A 22477-nucleotide genomic window follows, 5' to 3' on the forward strand; every position below is an offset into this window, starting at 1 on the left:
CGTTTCCCCGCCATTCCCATGCACGATTCGTTAAAATTGCCCTCAAGTTTTGTCAGGATTGGAACACGCGTAAAATAAACGGATCGAGAAATGATCATTTTTCTGTGATTTGTATTAAAATATTTCATTTATATATTTTCTAAAATTTTATTTCGACTTTGGACGACGAAAATCGTGAGATATTAATTGGTGTGTATGAGACACCATGGAAAACTGAAATAGAAGGAACATTGAAGAAAGGTATGAACAAATTATGGTATTTCGTGATTTTTATTTTTACTATTACTATCGTTGAAACGTAATAAATGATATATTTTACGCGATCATGTTACCCACTAGTATCCTCTATAGAATATAACGAAATTTATGCGCGGTCGATGTAATTACTCTTATTAACATCGAGCCATTATTTTCATAGGTCGTCAATGATCATTTCATGTAGAACCAGTTCACCGTTTAATCATCCTCGTTATTATTGGCAAACCGAGCATTTTTACTACGACCTCGCCGTGAATTTTTAAACCTCACGAGGGGTAAAATTCGGGAGATCGATGAGATCGTAGAAAATTTTACGAGGATTGTATATTAAACGGTAGAACGTAAAAATGGAATAATTCTCCGATATTAATGGTAATTCGTTTCGTTTCTACTTTGCCCGGCGTACCCCGAACGAGATTTCGACGCTTCGATCGATCACTGGAAGTTTGAGCTCTCGAATATATAAAAATTGGAAATTCTGAACACTTCGAATACCTAAAATTTGAAATTTCAGAGATCCGGAAATTTTTTAATTTGAGAGTTTAGAAATTTTGAAAATTTAGGAATTTAGAAACTTTGAAGTTTAAAAATTTAAGAGATGGGAAACTTGGGAATTTGAAAATTAGAATTCGAAAACGTTAGAGTTTCTAAATTTAAGAATTCAGAAATTTATGAGTTCCAAAATTTAAGAATTCGGAACCTTTGGAGTTTGAAAATTTAAAAATTTGGGAGCATTAGAGTTTCCAAATTTACGAATTCAGAAATTTGAGAGTTCCAAAATTTAATAATTGGAAAACTTTGAAATTTAAAGATTTAAGGTCCGAAATTTTAGAGTTCGAAAATTTAAGAATTGTGAAACTTTACTCTGAAAATTTAAGAATTCTAAATGTAAAAAATATTTAATTCCAAATCATAAAGTCTACTACAAATATTTATATCGTACTTTTTAACCCGTCATTATTAATCGTGATGCTAAAATTCGCCATAACTTCCATTTCGTGATACCACATTAGTATAATTCCAACTTGAAATTTATACAACTTTCGCTTGCACTTTAGCTGTATCATTTCTCCCCCCTAATTTTCTTCTCTCCGATAATTGCTTCATTATCTTCGTTCCCCGCGTAACGATAAACAGAGAGATCGAATTGAAATAAAGTCTTGGAAAAAATGAGTGCGGCGTATATTCGGAGTGGCCGCGAAAGAAAATGAAAGTGGTGGCCGTTTGGTACGTGTCGTGGCAAGAATGAATATTTAAATTGCAGTTTTAGTCGGCCGAAGTGGCGGCTCGCTTCCTGAATCGATAAACGCGACATTGTGCGCGCACAATGGGAAACTTTCCCCTTGAAATTTCTAGACACTCAGACAGACGCTTCGAGCTAGGTTTTTAATCCAAAATAATAATCCCTTGAAAAAATATACCCCATGCTTCCCTATCAATATCCATCTACATCCCAGGATTCTCGATACTCCACAGACACCGTGTCAATTAAAATTAATCACGCTACCTATCAAAATATGTTGCACAAATTATTTTCATTCATTTCCAATCGTTTAAAATTTTATTTCGCGCAAAATTCCATACTGAAAATTTCACGCTGCTGAAGTCTCTGCATGGAGAAACCTTCTTGTTTGTACACCTTCAAAGTTTTCAGTCGCGGTTGATACACCGTGGCAAACGGTGCGGTTCGAGGGAAAATTGCGGCGCGGAAACCGCGGGATTCTTTGAAGAAGCGAAGGAAGAAGAAGCGCAAAGCGTACAGGGGAATCTGTAAAAATTTAATTAACGACGTCCGTTCTCGCGACTGAATCGGGGATGGTCTAGTCGTTAGCCGGCTGCCGTGATTATTTTCCCACTCGTATAATCGCTTAATTATCGGTGATTAGTACGTTAAAAGGTAGTTCGTTAGTATGGCGCCCTTTGGCATGGTTTCAACTCGCCGTGAAATTAAAACTAACCCGCAAGAAACATCCGCGCGGCGTCTCCTGAAAGGTTAAAGCGATTAAAAAATATAACGGTGTAAGTTCGTCAAGTTTTTCGTACTTTTATCAACCGAGCAGGGGCTACGACGGGGGTGAACCTCTGGTCTCTTTTTAATTGAAACATCCTTATTAAGTTAACGAGGAATTTCATAAATTGAGGGGACGTGCCGAAGAATGCCATTTCGCCCCGGGAACGCGATTTTCTTTTTCGCAGGAATTAGTTACTTCAATCGGGAAGGGGGTCCTTTCCCTTTGAAACCCCGGCTCCCGTATTACTCGCCGAGCATCGCAGAAGGACACTCAATAATGAGAAAATTCAATTACTATTAATAGGCTTGTTTCCACGCTGCGATATAACTCACTGGGCAACTGCCACTTTACCTACGAAATTCATGACGTTTCGCTAGTGCCAGCTGCCTCCTAAAATCTCAAAATCTCATTTCCACCGGTTAATTCGACGTTACCGATTCATCGCGTTCGACTGACATGTCCGGTTAGGTTATTCTTAACTATAGCGTCTATAATAATATGAATATCGGGTCATCGTGTTCACCCATGGAGGGTGACTGGTATATACGAACAATCCATATGGGAATTTTCTAATTTGGAGAAACCATTTCAATTTTGTGAATTTGAGATGACAACTTTGATCAAGGTTAAAGTTTCCATATCAGACGTGACAATCAAAGACAATCTTTTTGAAAAATACCTGTGTCGCAGATACTTCATGGTACTTAACACTAGAACTACCGATCTTTAATTGGTACCTAACTATACGTGCACGGATTATAGTAATTTCAGCGATACGATGAATATGAGTGAATATATTGATTACAGTTCTTTCTTAATACGAGTTGATACCAATTTTATTCTTAAAGCAGGTGTATGTGTTCGGTGATTGCAAGAAGGAAAATTCTGGGACCAGTCATTTTCACTGGGTTGGTAGTTCTAGTGTTAATCAGAGTCCCTCGTTTACTTACACTTATTACTTGAGAGATTTAATATTAAAGGTGAAAATCAAGGACCATCTTCTTGTAAAATACCTATGTCACAAAATTTATACAGACTGTTCTGAAAGTAACAACACAAAGGGGTTGTACATGACATTAACTGTGGCATTTACTATTGAAGGAAGTACTTTTAGATCAGGATTTCTCATCGATAGCTATATGATCTCTAAGAAGGCTCTGTGCTGAATTTTTGGGGCCACGTGAAGAAATGGAATAACTGAGAAGGGATAGGAATGTAAGAATACGATATAAATATTTACCTATCTTTTTGTAAATTACAAAAGAGAGGGGTGAATTTTGAGAGGGGTAAAAGAAAATAAGGAAAGAGGGCAGAGAATTCGAATATTAATTAATATAATTAATTTATATGGAATTGAATTCGAAAGACATCGTTAACATTCGATCTTCGAAGTCACCCCCTACCCTCACTCGCATCCCTAACTTGTACACCCCCGTTACGCAGTTCCCTTTTCTATTCCGCCACCCTCGATAAAAAGGAAGGGAGAAGCAAAGCACACGAGGTGCGGCATTTCGAACGGAGTGCCAAAAATCGGGCAACGTGACGATCCATATTAAACGGTCGGCTTCGCAGCGAGGGAATTCCGAGCGGTGAGCGTTCGAAATGGGCGCTTATTTTCGAGGGAAATCAGTCGTTGGCTGGGAAGCAGCAGTCGAGGGAAGCATATTTCCACGGAATCTATGGGAAAACGCGTGCTGCCGGTGCTCGCGTGCTGCGATCGACGCAATGGAATCCTTCGAGGCGCGTACAGGACGGATAAGCAGAGGATAGGAACGTCGACTGGTGCACGGGACGAGGCACAGGATAGTCCTTCGTTCTACGATGGTAATATTATTCATGCGATCGAAATTTCTATGCGATACGTCGGCCGTCAGTGAAACAAAGAAGTCGATGAAGAATATGGGGGTGGCCGGGAGGGTGGCGGGGTAAATTTGGCCCGGATACAGCGCGGAATTGGGAGCCGGGGGAGAGAAAGAGTGGAGCGGATCCGGTAAGAAATGAAATCTATAAAGTCGCGGAGGAGACGCAGCGTCATGGGTTGATACGTAGCAACGGAGATAGGCTAATAGCAATGTCAGGGATAGGGAAATAGGGAGTAGAGGAAGCAAAGAAATACGAGCGGTGACGGTCGATCGATACCTTATATAGGTCGTCGAACATCGGGCGAAACGCGAGGTCGCCATTCACACAGGGTAGAAGTGAAGAGAGATAGAGGGCAGAGAACGAGAAAGAGAAGGAGAGAGGAGAAAGCAGGGAATCGTCGTCTAGCTACCTGATCGGAATGCCTTTTCGAATCTTGCCACGATTCGACGTGTGTATATGAATCGAATGATTCGTCCTTAGGATGAATGAACGGCTGGATCGGACGAATGCATGAAAAGGAGCAACGATGGGTGGTTGCGAATGGAACTGCTGGATCGCTCTGAAAGATCCTGCTGCTGCGTTTGCGGACTGGGTTTTACTGATGGTCTGCGAAAAGGGTATCGCTGGGTGTAAATGAGCAGAATCGGGGATTAAGCGTTTATTGATAACGCTGTTTTCAAATTGCATATGCTGCTTCGATTTTTCGATGACGAAGAATATCGGTTGGAACGCGTTCCCTATATTTCTTATAGGGAACGATTAAAGAGGGTTACAGTGATTACAGTTGAGGAGACGTGTTGGAAAAATGTGATCGATGCTGGGACCATATAATGATAATTTAAGTCGTAAAATGAAAATAAAATTTAGAATTATATACAAACCGAATTCATAAAGACCAAGCAAGCCTAATGCAAGCTATTTACATCGCTTTTAGCTGTTCCCAAAATTACCGTGTCTAAACGATCCACCATCACGATAAATAATTTGCCTAATCGAACACACAAAGAGAGGAGTACGAATACATTGGTAGCCCTGATTGAAAAGCCTGTGGCATCGTTACATTTCCACCGAGTTCCCGAAGGTCGAAGGATACACCGAGAATCGCTAATGCGATTCCTGATCCATCGACACGCAGGGGTGGTTGCCATAGTACGTCGCTGAAGAATCTAAATGGGGTTCTGGGTTTCGAGCACCGTCGAAAAGAGAATTCGATAGACGAGGGTGGGTATGACCCGTCGAGGGTGTTTATGATTCACGATACGCGCAGGGGTACACGGCCCTCGAAAACGTCGTAGCTTGCAGATTTGTCATAATTTTGTTTAACGATCGGCCGGTCATTTCTTGCGTCTGGAAACGAGCGGTGAAATGGAGAGCGCGGCAAAACGACAGCAATAAATAGCGGCCAAGGGAGATACAAATAAATAAAGCGAGAGAGACAGAGGCCGCGAGAGAGGAACGAGACAAAGAGGAGCGAGGAAAGAAACGAGAGGAAATATGAACGGAGGGTGGGAGCCGGGGAATGAGAGAAGATTGTCTACGACTTATGACGTTCTTTCGTTACACCCTTTCTGCGTGGCACTCTGGGGGTGGTTAGTCGCAGTTCTTATCGCGACTCGCAGCTCCAAGTATTGGTACCAAGTGCTCCTCGTTATATCGTATCGGTCAAGCGATAATTCCACGAAAATTCGGTGCTTTCGAAATATTAATTCAAACGCGAAATAATAATCCAATTTTTATTTATATATCGATACACGTAAATCGATAGGTAAAATAGCATTTAGAAAATAAAAATACTCGAGACAACTAAGGACAATACGATTTAAAATCAAACTCACCCTCCCCGATGGAATATTTCAACGAAGAATAGAAGAATTAAATTCACGGGACGAATAATTGCACGATTGCAAAAATTTTGTACATTACCATTTTAGAAAGTTCCAATTTATTCGTGTAGTGTCGTGAATTATATACGATAATCCCAGCTGCACCGCAGTGCGTCTTAACTTTTAATTAAGTTACGCGTAACAGCGTTAGTTCGAATCAAGCCGAAATAAAAGAATCTCCGAGTGTTTTCTTAGGCACGCCGGCTTCTCCCGTCATCTAAATAATTCCACCCTTAATCCAATACTTTCTAACCACCCTTTAACCCGCAGCGACGCCACGAGATTTTCCTACCGGGGCACAAAGCCAGGTGCGGAAGAAGAAGGGAGACCCGGAAGCGGGAGAGATCGCGAGGTCCTTAGAGCGACGAGACGAAACGAAGAAGCGAAAAACATAAGATCCTTGAAACCAAGGACGGCGGAAGAAGGGTGGACGGAAGGGAAAGTTCGAGGGCGGGGAATGAAACGATTTTTAAGACGAATGGAGATAGAGAGAAAGAGAGAGCCGGAGGATGGAGTGGAGCCAAAAAATCCAAGAGACTGGACAGAAGTAAAAGATGAGAGAAGGTCTCGGGAAATCGTGAAAATTGAACAAAAGGAAAGCAGCGTGATGTCCTTAGAGGCGGTCAGGCCGGGATAGAGGGTGCCGAAGTATTCTTAAAATTGGACAAAGAGGAGGGTGCGAGGAGAGGAGTCCGTAATAAGAATCGTCGAGACCGGCATAGGTAAGGTGAAGAGAATGGAGGTCTGTTTGAGTTGCTGTCGCTGGATAAGTCATAAGATGGGGTGGTGAATTAAAGACGATTGCGGGACGCGATGATAGCCATATATTTGTGCAACGAAATCGAATGCTTATCGCGCTGGCCAATAAGGAGGAGTCAGCAGAGGAGACATACGGGCGCTACTTCGTTACTATCAGCTAGGACAGACCAATCGTCTATGGCTCTTCTTTTTTCTCCTTTTTCAATAGAGAGAGGAATAAGCGGATATTACGGAGAACTCTTTTAATCAGGATGATCGAATAATTGCGCGAATCCATTAGTTTGTTTAGATTCTATTCGATTTCTTTTTGCACTACTTGGTCTACTGATGGAGTCAAAATCACTGGTTTTAAATATTTATTTTTGTAATTATCCAAGATTCTTCTTTCCTACAGAGATAGGAATAGGGGGGTGTTATGGAGGACTCTTTCAATCAGGATGATGGATTAATTGCGCGAATCCATTAGTTTGTTTAGATTCTATTCGATTTCTTTTTGCACTACTTGGTCTACTGATGGAGTCAAAATCACTGGTTTTAAATATTTATTTTTGTAATTATCCAAGATTCTTCTTTCCTACAGAGATAGGAATAAGGGGATGTTATGGAGGACTCTTTTGCACTCGAATCCATTAGCTTGTTTAGATTTCACTCGATTCCTTTTTCCACTACTTGGTCTACTGATGGAATCAAAATCACTGGTTTTAAATATTTATTTTTGTAATTATCCAAGATTCTTCTTTCCTACAGAGATAGGAATAAGGGGGTGTTATGGAGGACTCTTTTGCACTCGAATCCATTAGTTTGTTTAGATTTCACTCGATTTCTTTTTGCACTACTTGGTCTACTGATGGAGTCAGAATCATCACTGGTTTTAAATATTTATTTTTGTAATTATCCAAGATTCTTCTTTCCTACAGAGATAGGAATAGGGGGATGTTATGGAGGACTCTTTTAATCAGTATTATCGAATAACGTTGTATTATATTTTATTTTATTTTATTACTGTTTAAACTATTCAATCGTTGATTATTACTAGCAGGTAAACGTATTGAATAAATTAAAAATATTTCTCTTTCTTCGCGAATATTGCCACGTGATATTTCTTACGACAGGGGTTAAATATCGTAAAACAGAATTTAACAAAAATTCTCTTTTAATGCTTTCTCGAATTTCTCTCCTCTCTAATAGCTTACTCCAGTATCTCGACTCGGAATCAATAGCGGTTGAATCTCATTACTAATAAATTGTCATCCAACACGTTGGTAAACGAAAAAATGTACATATTTATATAAATGAAGTTTAAACTTTCTTTCGACTTCGTTGAGATATCAAAGGACTCGAGGAGATCTGAAGCATAAATACCATCGGTAGATAAAATTAAGCTCCATTTAATTAAGCGATAAAGCTTGATATTTGCCTCGAAGACTCACGGTAAACTGTTCTCTATTTGAGCTACGGACAAAAGTTCGATATCGTTTCCGTAGAGCAAGTACACAGACCAGATGTTCCTCGAACGAGGCTGTGCAATTAAAATTATTTGCGAATATCGGCACAAAAGGGAAGGTCCGGCTAGGCGGGGTTAAAAGTAACTCAATCGTAAAGATAAAATACGCCGGGCAATTTGAGGTAGTGCCTGTTTTCTTAATTACTTTTGTAGAATTAAATTGAGCCTCTGGGACAGTCGGGAGAAACACGGCGCCGACCTGCGAGGAGTTAATATGAACTGAAAGTAATCCAAGTTCGCTCACGATCTGCGGGCAAAACGTTCCAACCCCTAAGAGTTAATAGTGCTGAGATAGCCCCTTGTTTTTCCCGGGAAGCTTGTACCGGTGATATACGTCGGAGGGTGAATGCGTTTGTCCGACACCCTTGCGAATCATAATGTACGTGGAAATTAATCCCGAGTTATCCGACGATTTTCCGACGCTTACGCCAAGATAATCAGATTTTTCAGTTTTTCCTATTTCACCGAATTTTATTCGTCTTTTATCGTCTGAGATTAGGTTATTTTTATTTCCATTTTATCGAATAGATCGCAGGCCGACTTAAAATATTGCCTACTACTTTGAAAAAATATTATTTTTATATATATATAACAATGAAATATTTACTACCTTGTATCTTATTAATGCCACTACAATGACAGTCATAATCTGCATAATAATTAGTCATTATAACTAATCTAACGTGTCGCGAACTTTTCATACTAAACCCTGCAAAGATGAATCGCGGTTTCATTAGATTAAAATTATATTTAATTATATTTCAACGAGCGCAAACTTCAAATTTGCATAACTTTATCGGAAATAAGATAGGTATACTGTGGCTAATTAAAATTAAATAACTTCATAATGCACAATGTCTGGTAATTAAATCGTAGTGCAAGAGGTTAATATCATTTTATATATTAATATATCATTTCCTTTATGCTATTGCTCCATTATTTTCTATGAGAATAGGCATTTGCTATTGCAGTCTACGACATTAATTTAATAATTATCAAATTTGAAGTAATAATAATTAATTATATAATTAAATAATATTTAATAAATTAAATTAATAATGATTAACAATTATATAATTATATAATCTGAAGAAATAGTACTTTGATGCTATCTATATACCTATTTCTAAGGACACCTGTCAAATTGACAGGTAAAGGTGTGGTAATGGTTACATAGATTTTTAAATATATATGTGTTGGAACGAGTGGAACAAGTATGCATGGGATGGAAATGTCTAATGAATTCAGGTTATTATGATAAATGAGTATGCGTGTAATGATTGAGGTGTGTGAATTGCGTATGTTAATGCAATGTATGAAAGAAGAAAGAAAAAAGAGAGTGATTTGGAATATGTCAGTAGCAATTGAGTATTAATAGAGAGAAAACGTGTGAGCATGTGATAATGATAAAATAATTATATTTCTACCCAATATTTGTGTTTGATAATCTTCGTAATTAAATAAATAATTGTTCTTATTGTTATTAAATTTCATCCACCACTAACAAAAGGAAATCGTGTCCCCCCTTTTTTTAACGATTAGTTTAATTTAAAAATAATTATATATTATATTAACAGTCTTAATATAAGTTAACTAAATCTGTTACCATCGTATAATTGAAGCAACCCTTTCGTAAAATTGAGTGTTAAATAAATTTGCAATTTCTCAAAATTTCCTTCCCCACGAAATCAATCATCGGTAATCATGCAAGATGATAATTAAATTTATTTATTTTCCCCGCGATGAAGACGAAGCGAGACGCGCGAGGGCGCGAAGGTTAATTTTTTAAGCAACTGCATCCAAGGCTGGGTAACGAAGAAGGACGATGCAACAAACAAATGGCATGCACTGCGTGACATCGGATAATAAGATGATAAACGAAGACTCGCAGAGCAGCTTCTGCCGGCCATCGCGTGGCTACGCTTTTTTCTTGTCTCTCGCGGCTCTTCGTTACTTTTGCCCATCCATTTCTCTACCTCCGTTCTTATTTCTTCCGCCGACTTTATAAATTAATCTAACTCTATTTCTGGCTCTCTGGCTTTGTGCCTGCTTTTTTCTCTGCCCTCGCCCCTACTCCCAGCCCTAATTCAACTTGCCGGATCCGCACCCCCTCTCTGTTTCTTTCTGGCTTCTCCTTGGCCTTTCTCCGAGCACCCCGCCTACACACTCTTCATGGTGTCCCCTTGAAATAAGTTCCTCGACTACTTTTGGAGCTTATCGTTCGTCCACGCCATCGCGTATCGACGATGCAACTCCTCCTGTCTTATTCTTTCATCTTGGTCCACTTTTATTTTTAATCCTCTGATCTTAATCCTTTGAGAATGGCGTACTATTCGCAATTTCCAATTTTTATCGTTCACGATATTTTTTAACTCGAGTCATATAGTTGTTTCACGTTTCGCGTTGTGTAATTTGTGTGTACATTTGATTCGCGAAGTTAGTTAACAGGCCTTAATAATTTAGCCCAGCGTGATAGAACGATACCCCGTGCAAAATCGATATTTTTAATTGATATTTTATTCCAGATCAACTTTGTTGATTTTAACAAAAGCGAATTTCGACTTCCACGCGGCCTGTCGAATTGGTTTCTCTGTTTAAATGAAACGGTAATAAAAAGGGAATTGAAATTTTGCAATAGTACCAATCCATATCTCTGTAGACTTTATGTGTTTTAATTATTTAAAATTGGAACGGCGATTCGACGAGTCAGTGGAATATCGATTTTCATTAAGAATGTAGAAGCTAGATAAAATATTGGACTCGGAGGTAAATCCATCGGAATCTAGCGAGGCTGCGAATTGAAATTATAGCGAAAACTATGTACAATCTGGAATCTGAACTAGATAGACAGTCATGACAGGGAATTAATTAATTGGTTGAGTCAAACGATCCAAACAGCGGAAGAATAAAGCAGTAATTACGTTTCGTAATTAATTACCAAAAAAGTAAAACTCCGCAATTTGACCAATAAGATAAATCAAAAGACCCAAAGTAACCAAAGACAAAAGCCGTAATTACGTTTCCGAACGGACCACAGAGAAACTGGAATCCTCTGAACATGCAGTCGCGCGATGAATCGAAAGGTCTCGGTTGCAGGAGAACAAAGTTAAGGAAAAAATTAGAATAGAGCAGAATTAATTACTTTGAGAAATAATTCCATTATCTCGGTGTCGAGCACGGAATTAAAATTCTACCGATGGAGACAATCATTTCGAACGAACGATATGGCCGTTCGAATGATTCTCCGCGTTGAATTAATCATAAGACGAGGCACGTGATACACCGCGAGAGAAGGCGATGATCGAACGGCGACGATGGTGTTCGGGTGAACCCGCTTTTCGAATATCCATCGCCGTTTAATTATACCCGCGCGCTTCGAGCTCGATGATTATTCGGCACCCCCGGCCGGCTGTGATTGATCGACCGTTTGTTTCCCGTGATCGAGGCGTGCATTATCTCGCGTTGCAAGGAAGTGCGGTGTGTTCCGGTTCGCCGGAAGAAATTGCACGCCAACGCGAATTCGCACGTACGGCCGAAAGAAGCACGTGGCAGTTCCACGTCGCGCCCCTTTCTTTCCGATGTTTCCCGGCCAAATTGCACGTTGCCGTGACACCGATTATATCTTCATTTCCATGTTGTTCCCGATTTACATTGCTTCGCGTGAAATACAGTTTTGCAACAAAGGCCGGAGAGGGGGGCAGGGAGAGACCGCGAGTACGAAGCGCGGCAAAGGGTGAAAAGCACGAGGAAAAAAGGGCGCGATACGTTTCTCCGGGTAATTCGTGATTTCGTTCTAACTCTTTCATTTGCATACCGGGTGTTTCGACCATTTTTCCCGGTCGAATGGATTCGAGACGCTGGCGTGACGCCCCGGTTTAATGCCACCCGGTTGGTGGAAGGACCCTTTTGTGTCACGAGATACAGAATTAGTGTAAAAGTGGATGATACGTTGAATTATTCACCGGCCGAAATTGAAATGAATTATTTATGCGAAATTTGTCGCGAATTTTAAGAGAAATTTTGTATGGCAACGGATAGCTCGTAACTAATCGAGGAATTTCGGGGGTTGTTTTATTTATCAATTTTGTATTAATAATATAATAATATTGCGTAGCTTCTATAATTGTTTTAATTATAATATTTCGATTCATTTGAGAAAAATAACACGCAACTGTGCATTGTAAAATTATTTAATTACTCTATACCTATTTTATTCGCAATAAAATTATTAACCCTTTGCACTCGAGAGGCTCCTCTCAGTCGCCATTTAATCAGATTCTAAAGATGGATGTTAATTAATATATAATAATTTACAATTACTCAACGATGAGTGAAATATCGAAATAAAATAATTTTACGTCTTAGTTAGCATACAATTTCTTATTTACCGTTTTAAAAATATCGACCTTATAGCAGAAAGTCTTCGAATTACTATTTTCTTGTAACGAAAAAATCACCGAGTGCAAAGGGTTAAAATATTTTGAATTTATACAAATGCAATAATGTTACATTACTCCTATAATTGTTTTAATAATAATATCCTACGATTGTTAACGATACTCAAATTTCGATTCATTTGAGAAAAATAACACGCAATTGTGCATTGTAAAATTATTTAATTACTATATACCTATTTTCTTACCAATAAAATTGTTAACCCTTTGCACTCCAGAGGCGCTTCTCAGTCGCCATTTAATCAGATTCTAAAGATGGATGTTAATTAATATATAATAATTTACAATTACTGAACGATGAATGAAATATCGAAGTAAAATAATTTTACGCCTTAGTTTGCATACGATTTCTTATTTACCGTTTTAAAAATATCGACCTTATAGCTGAAAGTCTTCGAATTACTATTTTCTTGTAACGAAGAAATCACCGAGTGCAAAGGGTTAAAATATTTTGAATTTATACAAATTTTGCTCCTGTTTAAATACATTAAACATAATTTTAGTCTAATGCGAATGTAATTCGTCTTTATGGAGGTTACCATGAGGATCTCGCAACGAATCAGACTCGTTATTGTAATAGAAGGGAATAAAGAATCTACGTAAGTAGAAAGAGTCAATCGATAGTCAGGCACGCCCACGGCAACCACAAAACTGCATCTTCTACTTCGCACGCGTGTATTAGGTTAAAAGCCGCGAGTGCTTTAGGATCACCTATAATTTTGCTCTCGATAGCATTTAAGATTCCAAGGTTATACCACGATTCGCCATTTTAGGGACGGCGTAAAAATCTTCCCCTTTACGCGGCACGGCGTCGTAAAGATCGGCGCTCCGTATTCTGAACTCCGACCCTGGGAATTATGTCGATATCGTTAGTGCATCGCCTACGTTATCTCGCATGGCAAATATTAATGGTGCACGCCGCGTGCACGTCGGTGTGTGCGAATTTTACGCGGGCCCGGCACGCGTACGTACATTCGATACTCGGTGCATTATTTCGTAGTTACTCATTTTTCAGGGGGGAAAAATGTAATCGATGTAATACGAGTTCCGCCGCGGTGTTCCCCTGTCAGCGTAAAATAAAATATTTACGATTCGATGCGTCGAAGCACTTTTATATTTTTCCGTAACGCTCCCGTTGCTCGTTTTATCACGTATCCTCTTTTCTCCCGCCTCTTTTACCTGTCCTGTATTTACCGGTGCATTATACAGGTTCGATTTCCGATTTAAACGTTTTTAATTAAATATTATTAATATTATTACCCTCGTGTATCGTATATTATCGCGAAGTTCCCGTCCCTTCCGCGAAATTTTCCCTCGTCGATTTATCTAATTGTGCCACGGTGCTCGTCGAATTTCCGTTTCACGGTAGAGAGACGGCTCGCTCGTTAGACGGATGTCACGCGGAAATTTTTTCCACCTCGACCCGCGATCCCGTGGAGAACGTAGCGAAAACTTGCAAATTGATTCATTAATTTATTGATCCCGCACGGTGATATATAATTCGCGCGATTTGCTTGCCCGTCGACCAGCGGCAGAGACGACACATGCAGGATATACCGTAATGTTTGCGATTTTTCGACATCATCGCGCGCGAATAAATTTATTTTATTTGCCTGGCTTGAAGCAACCCCATGCCTGGTACGCTCAATTAATTTCATAACGAACGTTCGTTTGTTGCAGGTATGTAACCCGTTTGCCTGTTCCACGCTGCCTTTCATCGTGTTTGCAAAAATCCTGCGAATCCGGTGAGTATCTCGTCCATCGTGCATCGAAAAATGGGTGACTTTTCCAGACGCGATGTTCCGGCGGTGAAACGTTCGCGAAAACCTCGGTAATTCATCGACGAGGAAACGTTAATTCGGAAACCCAAGTGCAGTGGAATATTCTAATATACATTTTATTATTTTTAATAAGGGGTGGATAGGATGGATGGAAGAATTAATATTCCTTTTCTACGTTAAACGAATACTAAATAATAATCGATTTGGATCGAAATTTATCTGTTCAGAGGTTTAAAAGGCGGCTCGAATTTTGCCAAAGTCGTCTGAGAAATATCCACGGTCTGGAAGTTACGGAATGAGGAATCGAAAGGGCACGAATTTATCTTACTCGACGTCTTCGATCGCGAAAGACGCTCAAGTAGGCCATTACAATGGGAAATATGGTATTATTAAAATTTTAGCCGGGGCATCTGAATTGGAAAAGTTTCAGGCGAATTGAGGAAGACTGCGCGGTGATACGAAAAAATCGCCAGCGTTCTCTCCATTACGATTGCATCTCGACTCGATGTTCCTTTAACGAAGAAAGGAAAAGAAGAAACAGGCCGGAGTAGTAACGTTGAAGGGTCCATTAAATTGCATTTATTTTCGTAATCTCTTTTCCCTTTGCCCCTCTTCCTTAACTGCGTTCACGTAAACGATGTGAACCATCTCGGAACTTTCGATTGCGTGTCCTCTTTCTATTAACATAATTGGATTTTTCAATGCTCCACGAGAATTAACAGCTTTATCGGTGGATTCGACCTTCCCTTTTAATAACGACGGAGCGGGGGTTGATATATTTTTTTTCAATTATCCTTTCGTTCCTTTCTCGCGGGGACGTCGCGAGAAATAATGGATATCGGGGAAAGGAGAGAAAATTCGAAACGGTTCCCCGGCGGAATTTCGTTTGCCTTATTACGCGACTTCGCCTCGACTTTATCTTAGAGAACGAACGCTCCGCGTGGAACTTCGCTCCGCTTTTATTTTTCGCGACGGTGCATCAAGGAAATCAATTCGTTCGAAACTCGCAGCAACAAGTTTAATAGCAAAGGCATCGGGCGGGATTCGGGACGTACTGCGAGATGGGATTCAAAGTAACGCGCCTGATAAAAACCGGAAGACGAGGTTAATAGGAAAGAATCTAATGCCACAGTATTTCCTGAGGCGGTCACGAAGGAACGTCGAATTTTTCAATATATATATATATGTGTATTTATTTATAAATTCAGACGTTTGGGGGTGTGAATGTAATAAAGAAGGGAAGCCACGAAGCAGAAAAATTTGGGAAAATTAATTACCCAGCTCTGTTTTATAAGGGAACCTTGTGGTCGTGGACATCGCTTTTGGAACGGTAGTAAGCACAAATTATGGTGCATACTTAGTATCAAAAAACCCTAATGAGTTTCTTTACAATGAGCCTTCGTTTTCGAGATATTTTGAAAGTTTTGCAACTTTCCCCTTGTTAGTGTCGAATAATCGAAATTCTATCGTGATTCATAACGGAATAATGGAAATTAGCAAAATGACTATTCGATGAATGCAAGATTTATTGAAACGAGATGTAATTTTAACGAGAGAAACGTAATAAGGAATGCATTAATGAAACACGAAAGACAAATGTCGAATTATACGAAGGACTGTTACAATTTTCAGTAGTATACTTTATAATAAATGCTTCGTTGTAAATACTTCATTGCAATGCCACAGAGGGAATTAAACCGACGATGAATCGTGGTACATTCGATTGTTTGGAAGCCGGGAATTAAAATGTACTTTATAGAGTGAAACGTTGAAGGGAACAAGTGACATGCAAAGTGGCGAACATTTAAGAAACAACTCGTTATAAAATTTCAACAAAAGATCGGAGATTCGGTAAGCAAAGAGAGATTTACGTAGAGAAAAGCAGCGTCGATTTCTATCGCGTTTGACTTTATTTCTTGAAGGGTTAATACGGTGCATTGCAATTACACTATCTCGGACGAAATCTGAAGCGAAACAATTGTTAAACCGACTTTTCCCCTCACGGTAACCAAGCAATCGCGGTAAAACGTAATAAATTGCAGGAACCGTGCACTTTGTTGAGAATTTAAGATGAACACGGTAACGCGAAGGCTGCAATTTGTTCCCGACGCAGAAAAGAAAAATTCTGAAGAAAAAATAAAGAGAGAGACTCCCTATTTCCTCGGCAATTATAAGTGACACGAAAAGGGTGGAAAACTTTGAAAATTCGCTTTAACTTTGCTCTCGGTCTCTTTCTCGATATCATCTTTCTCGCCTTTATAATTCCCACCTGTATACCCCATACACCGGTTAAATATTTATGCAGAAAATTAGATTGCATTATATAGAGCATAAGGAATATAAGAGCATAAAGAATTTCGATTTGCATAAACGGTGATGAAAAATTCTCGATAAGGAGCAACATAGGAGCATAAACGACGCATCCGAACTATAATAAACGTCTAATTTCTTATAAATTAAATATAAAAATAGCGTTAAATTTAGTTTCATTATTTCTAAGTACATTATATACTACCACTGCGTCGTTTCAACCCCCTCGAGTAACCGTTTGGACTAATTAAAACGTATGTAGTACTTCGTAAAATGAACAGGATACGCTAATTCGTACGATTACGAGGAGCAAATCACGACAAAGAGGAAAAGGTTCGAAAGAAAAGCCGAGGTGATATCACTGTATACGATATCGAAAACGATAGTGGACGCCGGTGTACCAGAAAACACGATTAGCACGCACACTGGTAACAAAGATTTCCCCATATCGAAATTACCGTACATCATCACGGCATATAGATGTAAACTATTGTGCATTGATCAGCGGAATAAATAATACATATATTTGACCCGACTGTTCAATAATTGTTCCATCGAGTTCATTAAAGGTTAAACACCCCCTTGTCTAAACACCCCCTGTTCAAATGTCATCGAAATAGCGACGTTACTTTTCAGCAAATCTACTAATTATGGTTCTTATAATAAATCTGTGAAATTACATTTAACACTAGATTTACGAAACCCGTCAATTTGACGGAAGGATTGTTCATACGATGGAAACAGATTTAGTTAACTTATATTAACCCTTTGCACTCGAAGATTTTTTGGCTAGAGAAGAGTAGAAATTCAAAGATTCTTTACTAAAATACTGACGATACCTTTTTGAGCAGTAAATAAAGAATTGTATAATAATAGAATTGTAGAATTATTTGATTTCGATACCTTGCACACTGTTACATTACATTAAAGTTGATATGTTAATTAATATCGATCTTCCAAATTTTATGAAATGGTGACTGAAGATCACCTCTCGAGTGCAAAGGGTTAAGACTGTTAATATAATATATAATTGTTTCCAAATTAAACTAATCGTTAAAAGAAAGATGGACATGGTTACCTTTATCTGTCGATTTGACAGGTGTCCTTAGAGATAGGTATACAGATAACGTCCATAAACCTAGTGTTAATTAAGTTTCTGTCTCCATAAAAGTCCCAATTAACTTCGCCAAAACTGATTACCCGTTTCGCGAAATAAAAAGTTCGAGACCGGTCATTCTAACCCGTTCAATAAAGGAATTAAAGGAATTAATTACAGGATAATGATAACCGAAGGTAAAATTGCATATTCATTGAACGATGAAAAATTAGCGACCATCCTTTATACAAATTTCACACGTGTTTCATGCTTCTACCTTTCTACCCGATTAACGTCTTAATTACCATCTGGAATCGATATTCCTGGTTAAAACGCCACGATTTCAAAGATTTCGTGCTCCCGTTCGCCACTTGTCATTACCGCATAATACGACGCGCTCGTAATTGCCTCTGTTATCTCCGCCTGTCTTCGGCGTTTAATTAGAATTGATTATCGATTCGAGAAATAACAAGTTCGCAGGTGCACGGCGAGCGTACATACACCGAATCCGCGACTCGATACGTGAAACAGTCAAATTATCGTACCGCGATAAATGTTAATTCATTATAACTGCGAACAATACGCTGTTCTTCCGGCCGAAGCGATTATCTGCATTAATTGCCAAACGGATGCAAAATCGACCGCATAAGCAGTAATTAAGACTGGGGTTATTATCTAATCGATTCCCTGGAACGCGTTGGGGGGAAACCCTAGTGGATCTAGGGGTGAATGAATCGCTACGTATGGGGTGTTTTTTACGTCTAATATTACGATTTCCTTTATTTTTATTCCATTTTATTCCCTCGTGCTTTCTTTTGTGAATAGACACGGACACCGATATCTTCTATATTTTTTAATACCTTGTGCATGAGTGACGAGATATCTCGTCTTTAGGAAGCCGAACGTTGTGATTGGGTGATGACATATCTCGTTTTCAGATCCCTTCGACTCGATCGATGATTTAAGGAATTAAAAATCAACCAAGTTAGGAACCAACACTCACATGGAGGAGGTGGATTTTACAGATATTTATCGGTGGAAAATGTTTATGGATGGTGAATCCTCTGAGATCGAATTGGGACCTAATAATTTCCTCGCATATTTTGTATTCTGTTTGAAAGACAGATTGTTTAAAAGAAAATTCGAAATGGCCAAATCACTGGGTTCTGGTTGATGGTGTACCTATGGAGGAAGTGGATTTTACAGATATTTATTGGTAAAAAGAGTTTATGGATGGTGAATCCTTTGAGATCGAATTGGGACCTAATAATTTTCTCAGATATTTTGTATTCTATTTAAAAGACAGATTGTTTAAAAGAAAATTCGAAATGGTCAAATCACTGAATTCTAGTTAATGATGTACCTATGGAGAAGGTGGATTTTACAGATATTTATTGATAGAAAAAGTTTATGAATGGTGAATCTTTTGAGATCAAATTGGAACCTAATAATTTTCTCTGATTTTTTATATGCGCATTGTTCTGCTATCGATTAAATTCTTGAATGACGCGATATTCGTTTCGACCTAACCACGTAACTGCATAAGTAGTAATTAAGAATGGAATTGATATTTGAGCTGTATAATAAATCTAGTAAAATGTGAAAGGTACTGCAATTTTCTTTTTTATATATTTTTATTTCTTATTTCACTTTTCTCCCATTTTTCTTACGAGCTTCTTACTCATTCTCCTGCCACCTATCACGTTCATTTTCCGTTCCTTTGCCGCATTTCCTTGCATTGCACGATATTCTGGTTTTGTGTAACGCATAAAACTTGGTCCGAGTTTTTCCAAGGATATACGTACTTTCATCATGGAACAGGAAGTGATATACGATTGAAGTTTCATGAAACAGTGGCAATACTAGTTTTGATACACAGCCGCGAAGCTCACGCCATAGGGACGGAAAAGTAAAATGTAGAAGTTACGAAGATGCAGTTTCCAAGAGCAAACGAATGGTTACCTTTGGAACTGGAAATCAGCGATGGAACACTTCGAACACTGTACCTGAAGCGAAACGCTACTGTGCTATCGAATCAATTGTCAAATCCGAGCTAGAACCATCCATAGCTCCGTATTCCCCTCGGAAATCGTGTCACGGATCGGACTGTTCGGCTACAGGATATGAGAAAAACATTGGAACAGAACCGACGCCATTTTGCCGGAAATTAACGATTACAAAAGGAATTACGGTATATTACTAGCGGCCAAAATAATCCGGCGAACGAATTTTCGCGTCTTGTTACTCCGTACAACGTCTTACAAAAGTTTCCCGGTATTTTACCTTCATTCCGCTGAAAACATGAACGCCGGAGCTAGTAAAAACTGCTGAAACGCCGTGTTGCATTGCTGCTGCAACGTGGACGGATAAATGCTTTGTTTTACTACTGGAGCTACACGCGTTCGCTTTAGGAGTCTGCATACGCGGGAAAAAATGGCGGTAAATTAAGAGAAAGAAAAAGGAGGCTCGCGCTAACGATCCCTCGAAACGAAACGGATTTAATGCACCTGAAAATACTCATCGGCGAGCGAAACGCGATACTCTTCATACGTTATCAATCACCGTGTATTAGCTTCCTCGTTCGTTGACTGCGCAGTTATAGAGTCTAATTAAAACTTGAAGAAGTATCGAACGCCGTTCGTCAAATCTAGAGCTTTGGCTTTGCACATTGGCGTATTTCGAAGAAATTTCAGAGCTCGCGAATGGGTTCGAAAATTTCCAACACCTTTCCTCAAAGATAAGCTAAGTTCCCTTTCTAGGTTTCTCAGGGATAACTCGATGCTCGGGATTTGAAACTCGTGTGAGCAAGATTTTCAGAACGTTCTTGGTTCAGTAGAGAATACACTCATGCTCTAGGGGAGTATGCGAGTTTTAAATAATCCACCCTCTAGAGCTGCGGTTTCCAAAGCTCTCATGACATAGGGGTGTGTCGCGAAAGTTTCTAAACTCTCACACTGTCATACAAATTTTTTAAATACGTGTACTTAATTATTTAACGAGTTTCTCTTGGAAGATTAACGATCGATTGGCGAGAAATTTGAAAAATGGAGTTGGAGGGTGGTTTAAAACGTAAAACTATTAATATGTCTTGAAAGTTGATAGAACCCTTGTTATATTCCTAATACTGCAATTGTCGCGTTTGGAGTTTCATTGGATTGTAAGGTCCATTTACTCGGATAATATTGTACAGTGTTGCTGAGATGTGGCCTACCGACATTATTAAGGGCCTGGTCCTGATTTTGAGCAGGCCTGAGTCAAGGGATGCTGGCAATAAGGACATAGAACAGTCCCTCACTGACCTAGGCTCGCAACAACCCCACATTGCTAAATTTGCTAAATTTCGTGTGAATTCTCCACTGATACTTTTGGAAACCATAGTCTCGAAGACTATCGAACAAAAAGGTACAAAAATCATGTCTTAAGTGACAGCTTTACGATGTCCCAACAAATTCTAACAATAATTCTTCCACACCGTGAGACACGGAAGCTTGAATCTCTCTGGCTTAGAATTTCGAATTATTTCCAGAGTTGAAAATCGCGAGACATTCGACGCAACATTCGCGGAATGAAATAATTGCCGAAGATAAACGATTCAAAGCCTGAAAGGACCCAAGGTATCTGCAATGTTCGAGAGCGAAAATCTCTTCAGCGATACGTAAATTTGCCTTTCAGGGTTCCGATTGAGAGAGGTACCTCCCTGTGCCCCCCTGTCTGCCGCTATTTAATATTAGTTGAAACTCACTGCCCCGTGTAAACTAACTATTCATCGACGCAGTCGCATTTAACGCCGGCGCGACGGTTCTGTTCTGTGTGAACTGCAAAAGCGATCGCGGATGGACAGGAACTAATTTCGGCCGGAAGCTGCAGATGCCGGACGTTCGAAGGGATTCGACAGGACCCTGCAAAGTTCGCTACGGCAACGCGGATAAAAGTTAAACCGGCGACCGAGCATGCGTCGCGTTCGCGAATTTAAAACTGTGTTACACGGCGAATTTCGCGAATTAACTCGATATTTACATTCGCTAAATGCCGTGACGAGCATGGCGACAGACCGCGCTTCCTCGTGTACTTTGGAAACGCTGCGGATGGAACCATGGAAGAGGCTTCGTTGGTTTTGCGTTGTTCCAATTTTGACAGTGTGCCTGTTTCGAATGGATAACGTTCCTGCCAATTTTTGGTAATAAAATAAGACGCGAATTAAATTTCACCTGACTGGGGGGTTGAAAATGATTTTGATGTCTGGCTATAATCGGTCAAAGATATAGTTTGTGTTATTCTGTAATTGCAACGAAAAATTTTGTAATTTGTTATATTTAAAATTGCAGTGAAAATTTGAATTAAAGTTCCTGAGTTGTGTAGGTATGGTATCATAGATAAAGGGAAATGAAAGTAAAATAGCAATGAAGATAAAAGAAATTTTGACGACTCTTGAAGAAGCTAAGAAAGCTGTCTATTTAATAATTTAGGTATGTTATATTCGGTCGTTTTGAAATTCGTCAAAAATGGCAGAAAGATATTAATAACTGGCGGAATTATGCCATCTTATGAGTAACGTGT

General features: G+C 39.2%; 1 protein-coding gene across 1 annotated transcript in view; it reads left to right on the forward strand.

The window, feature by feature from the left end:
• Window positions 1–21120: 21120 nt before the first annotated feature.
• LOC108547887 (uncharacterized) overlaps window positions 21121–22477 on the forward strand; it is an 87882-nt gene continuing 86525 nt past the window's right edge. Inside the window, exon 1 of the mRNA XM_017900597.1 lies at window positions 21121–21322. Coding sequence (XP_017756086.1) covers window positions 21121–21322 — 202 coding nt within the window. The remainder of the gene's footprint in view (window positions 21323–22477) is intronic.

This window comes from Eufriesea mexicana, unplaced genomic scaffold (assembly GCF_001483705.2).
Source record: "Eufriesea mexicana isolate 0111107269 unplaced genomic scaffold, ASM148370v2 scaffold1338, whole genome shotgun sequence".
In the NCBI taxonomy this organism is placed as follows: Eukaryota; Metazoa; Arthropoda; class Insecta; order Hymenoptera; family Apidae; genus Eufriesea; species Eufriesea mexicana.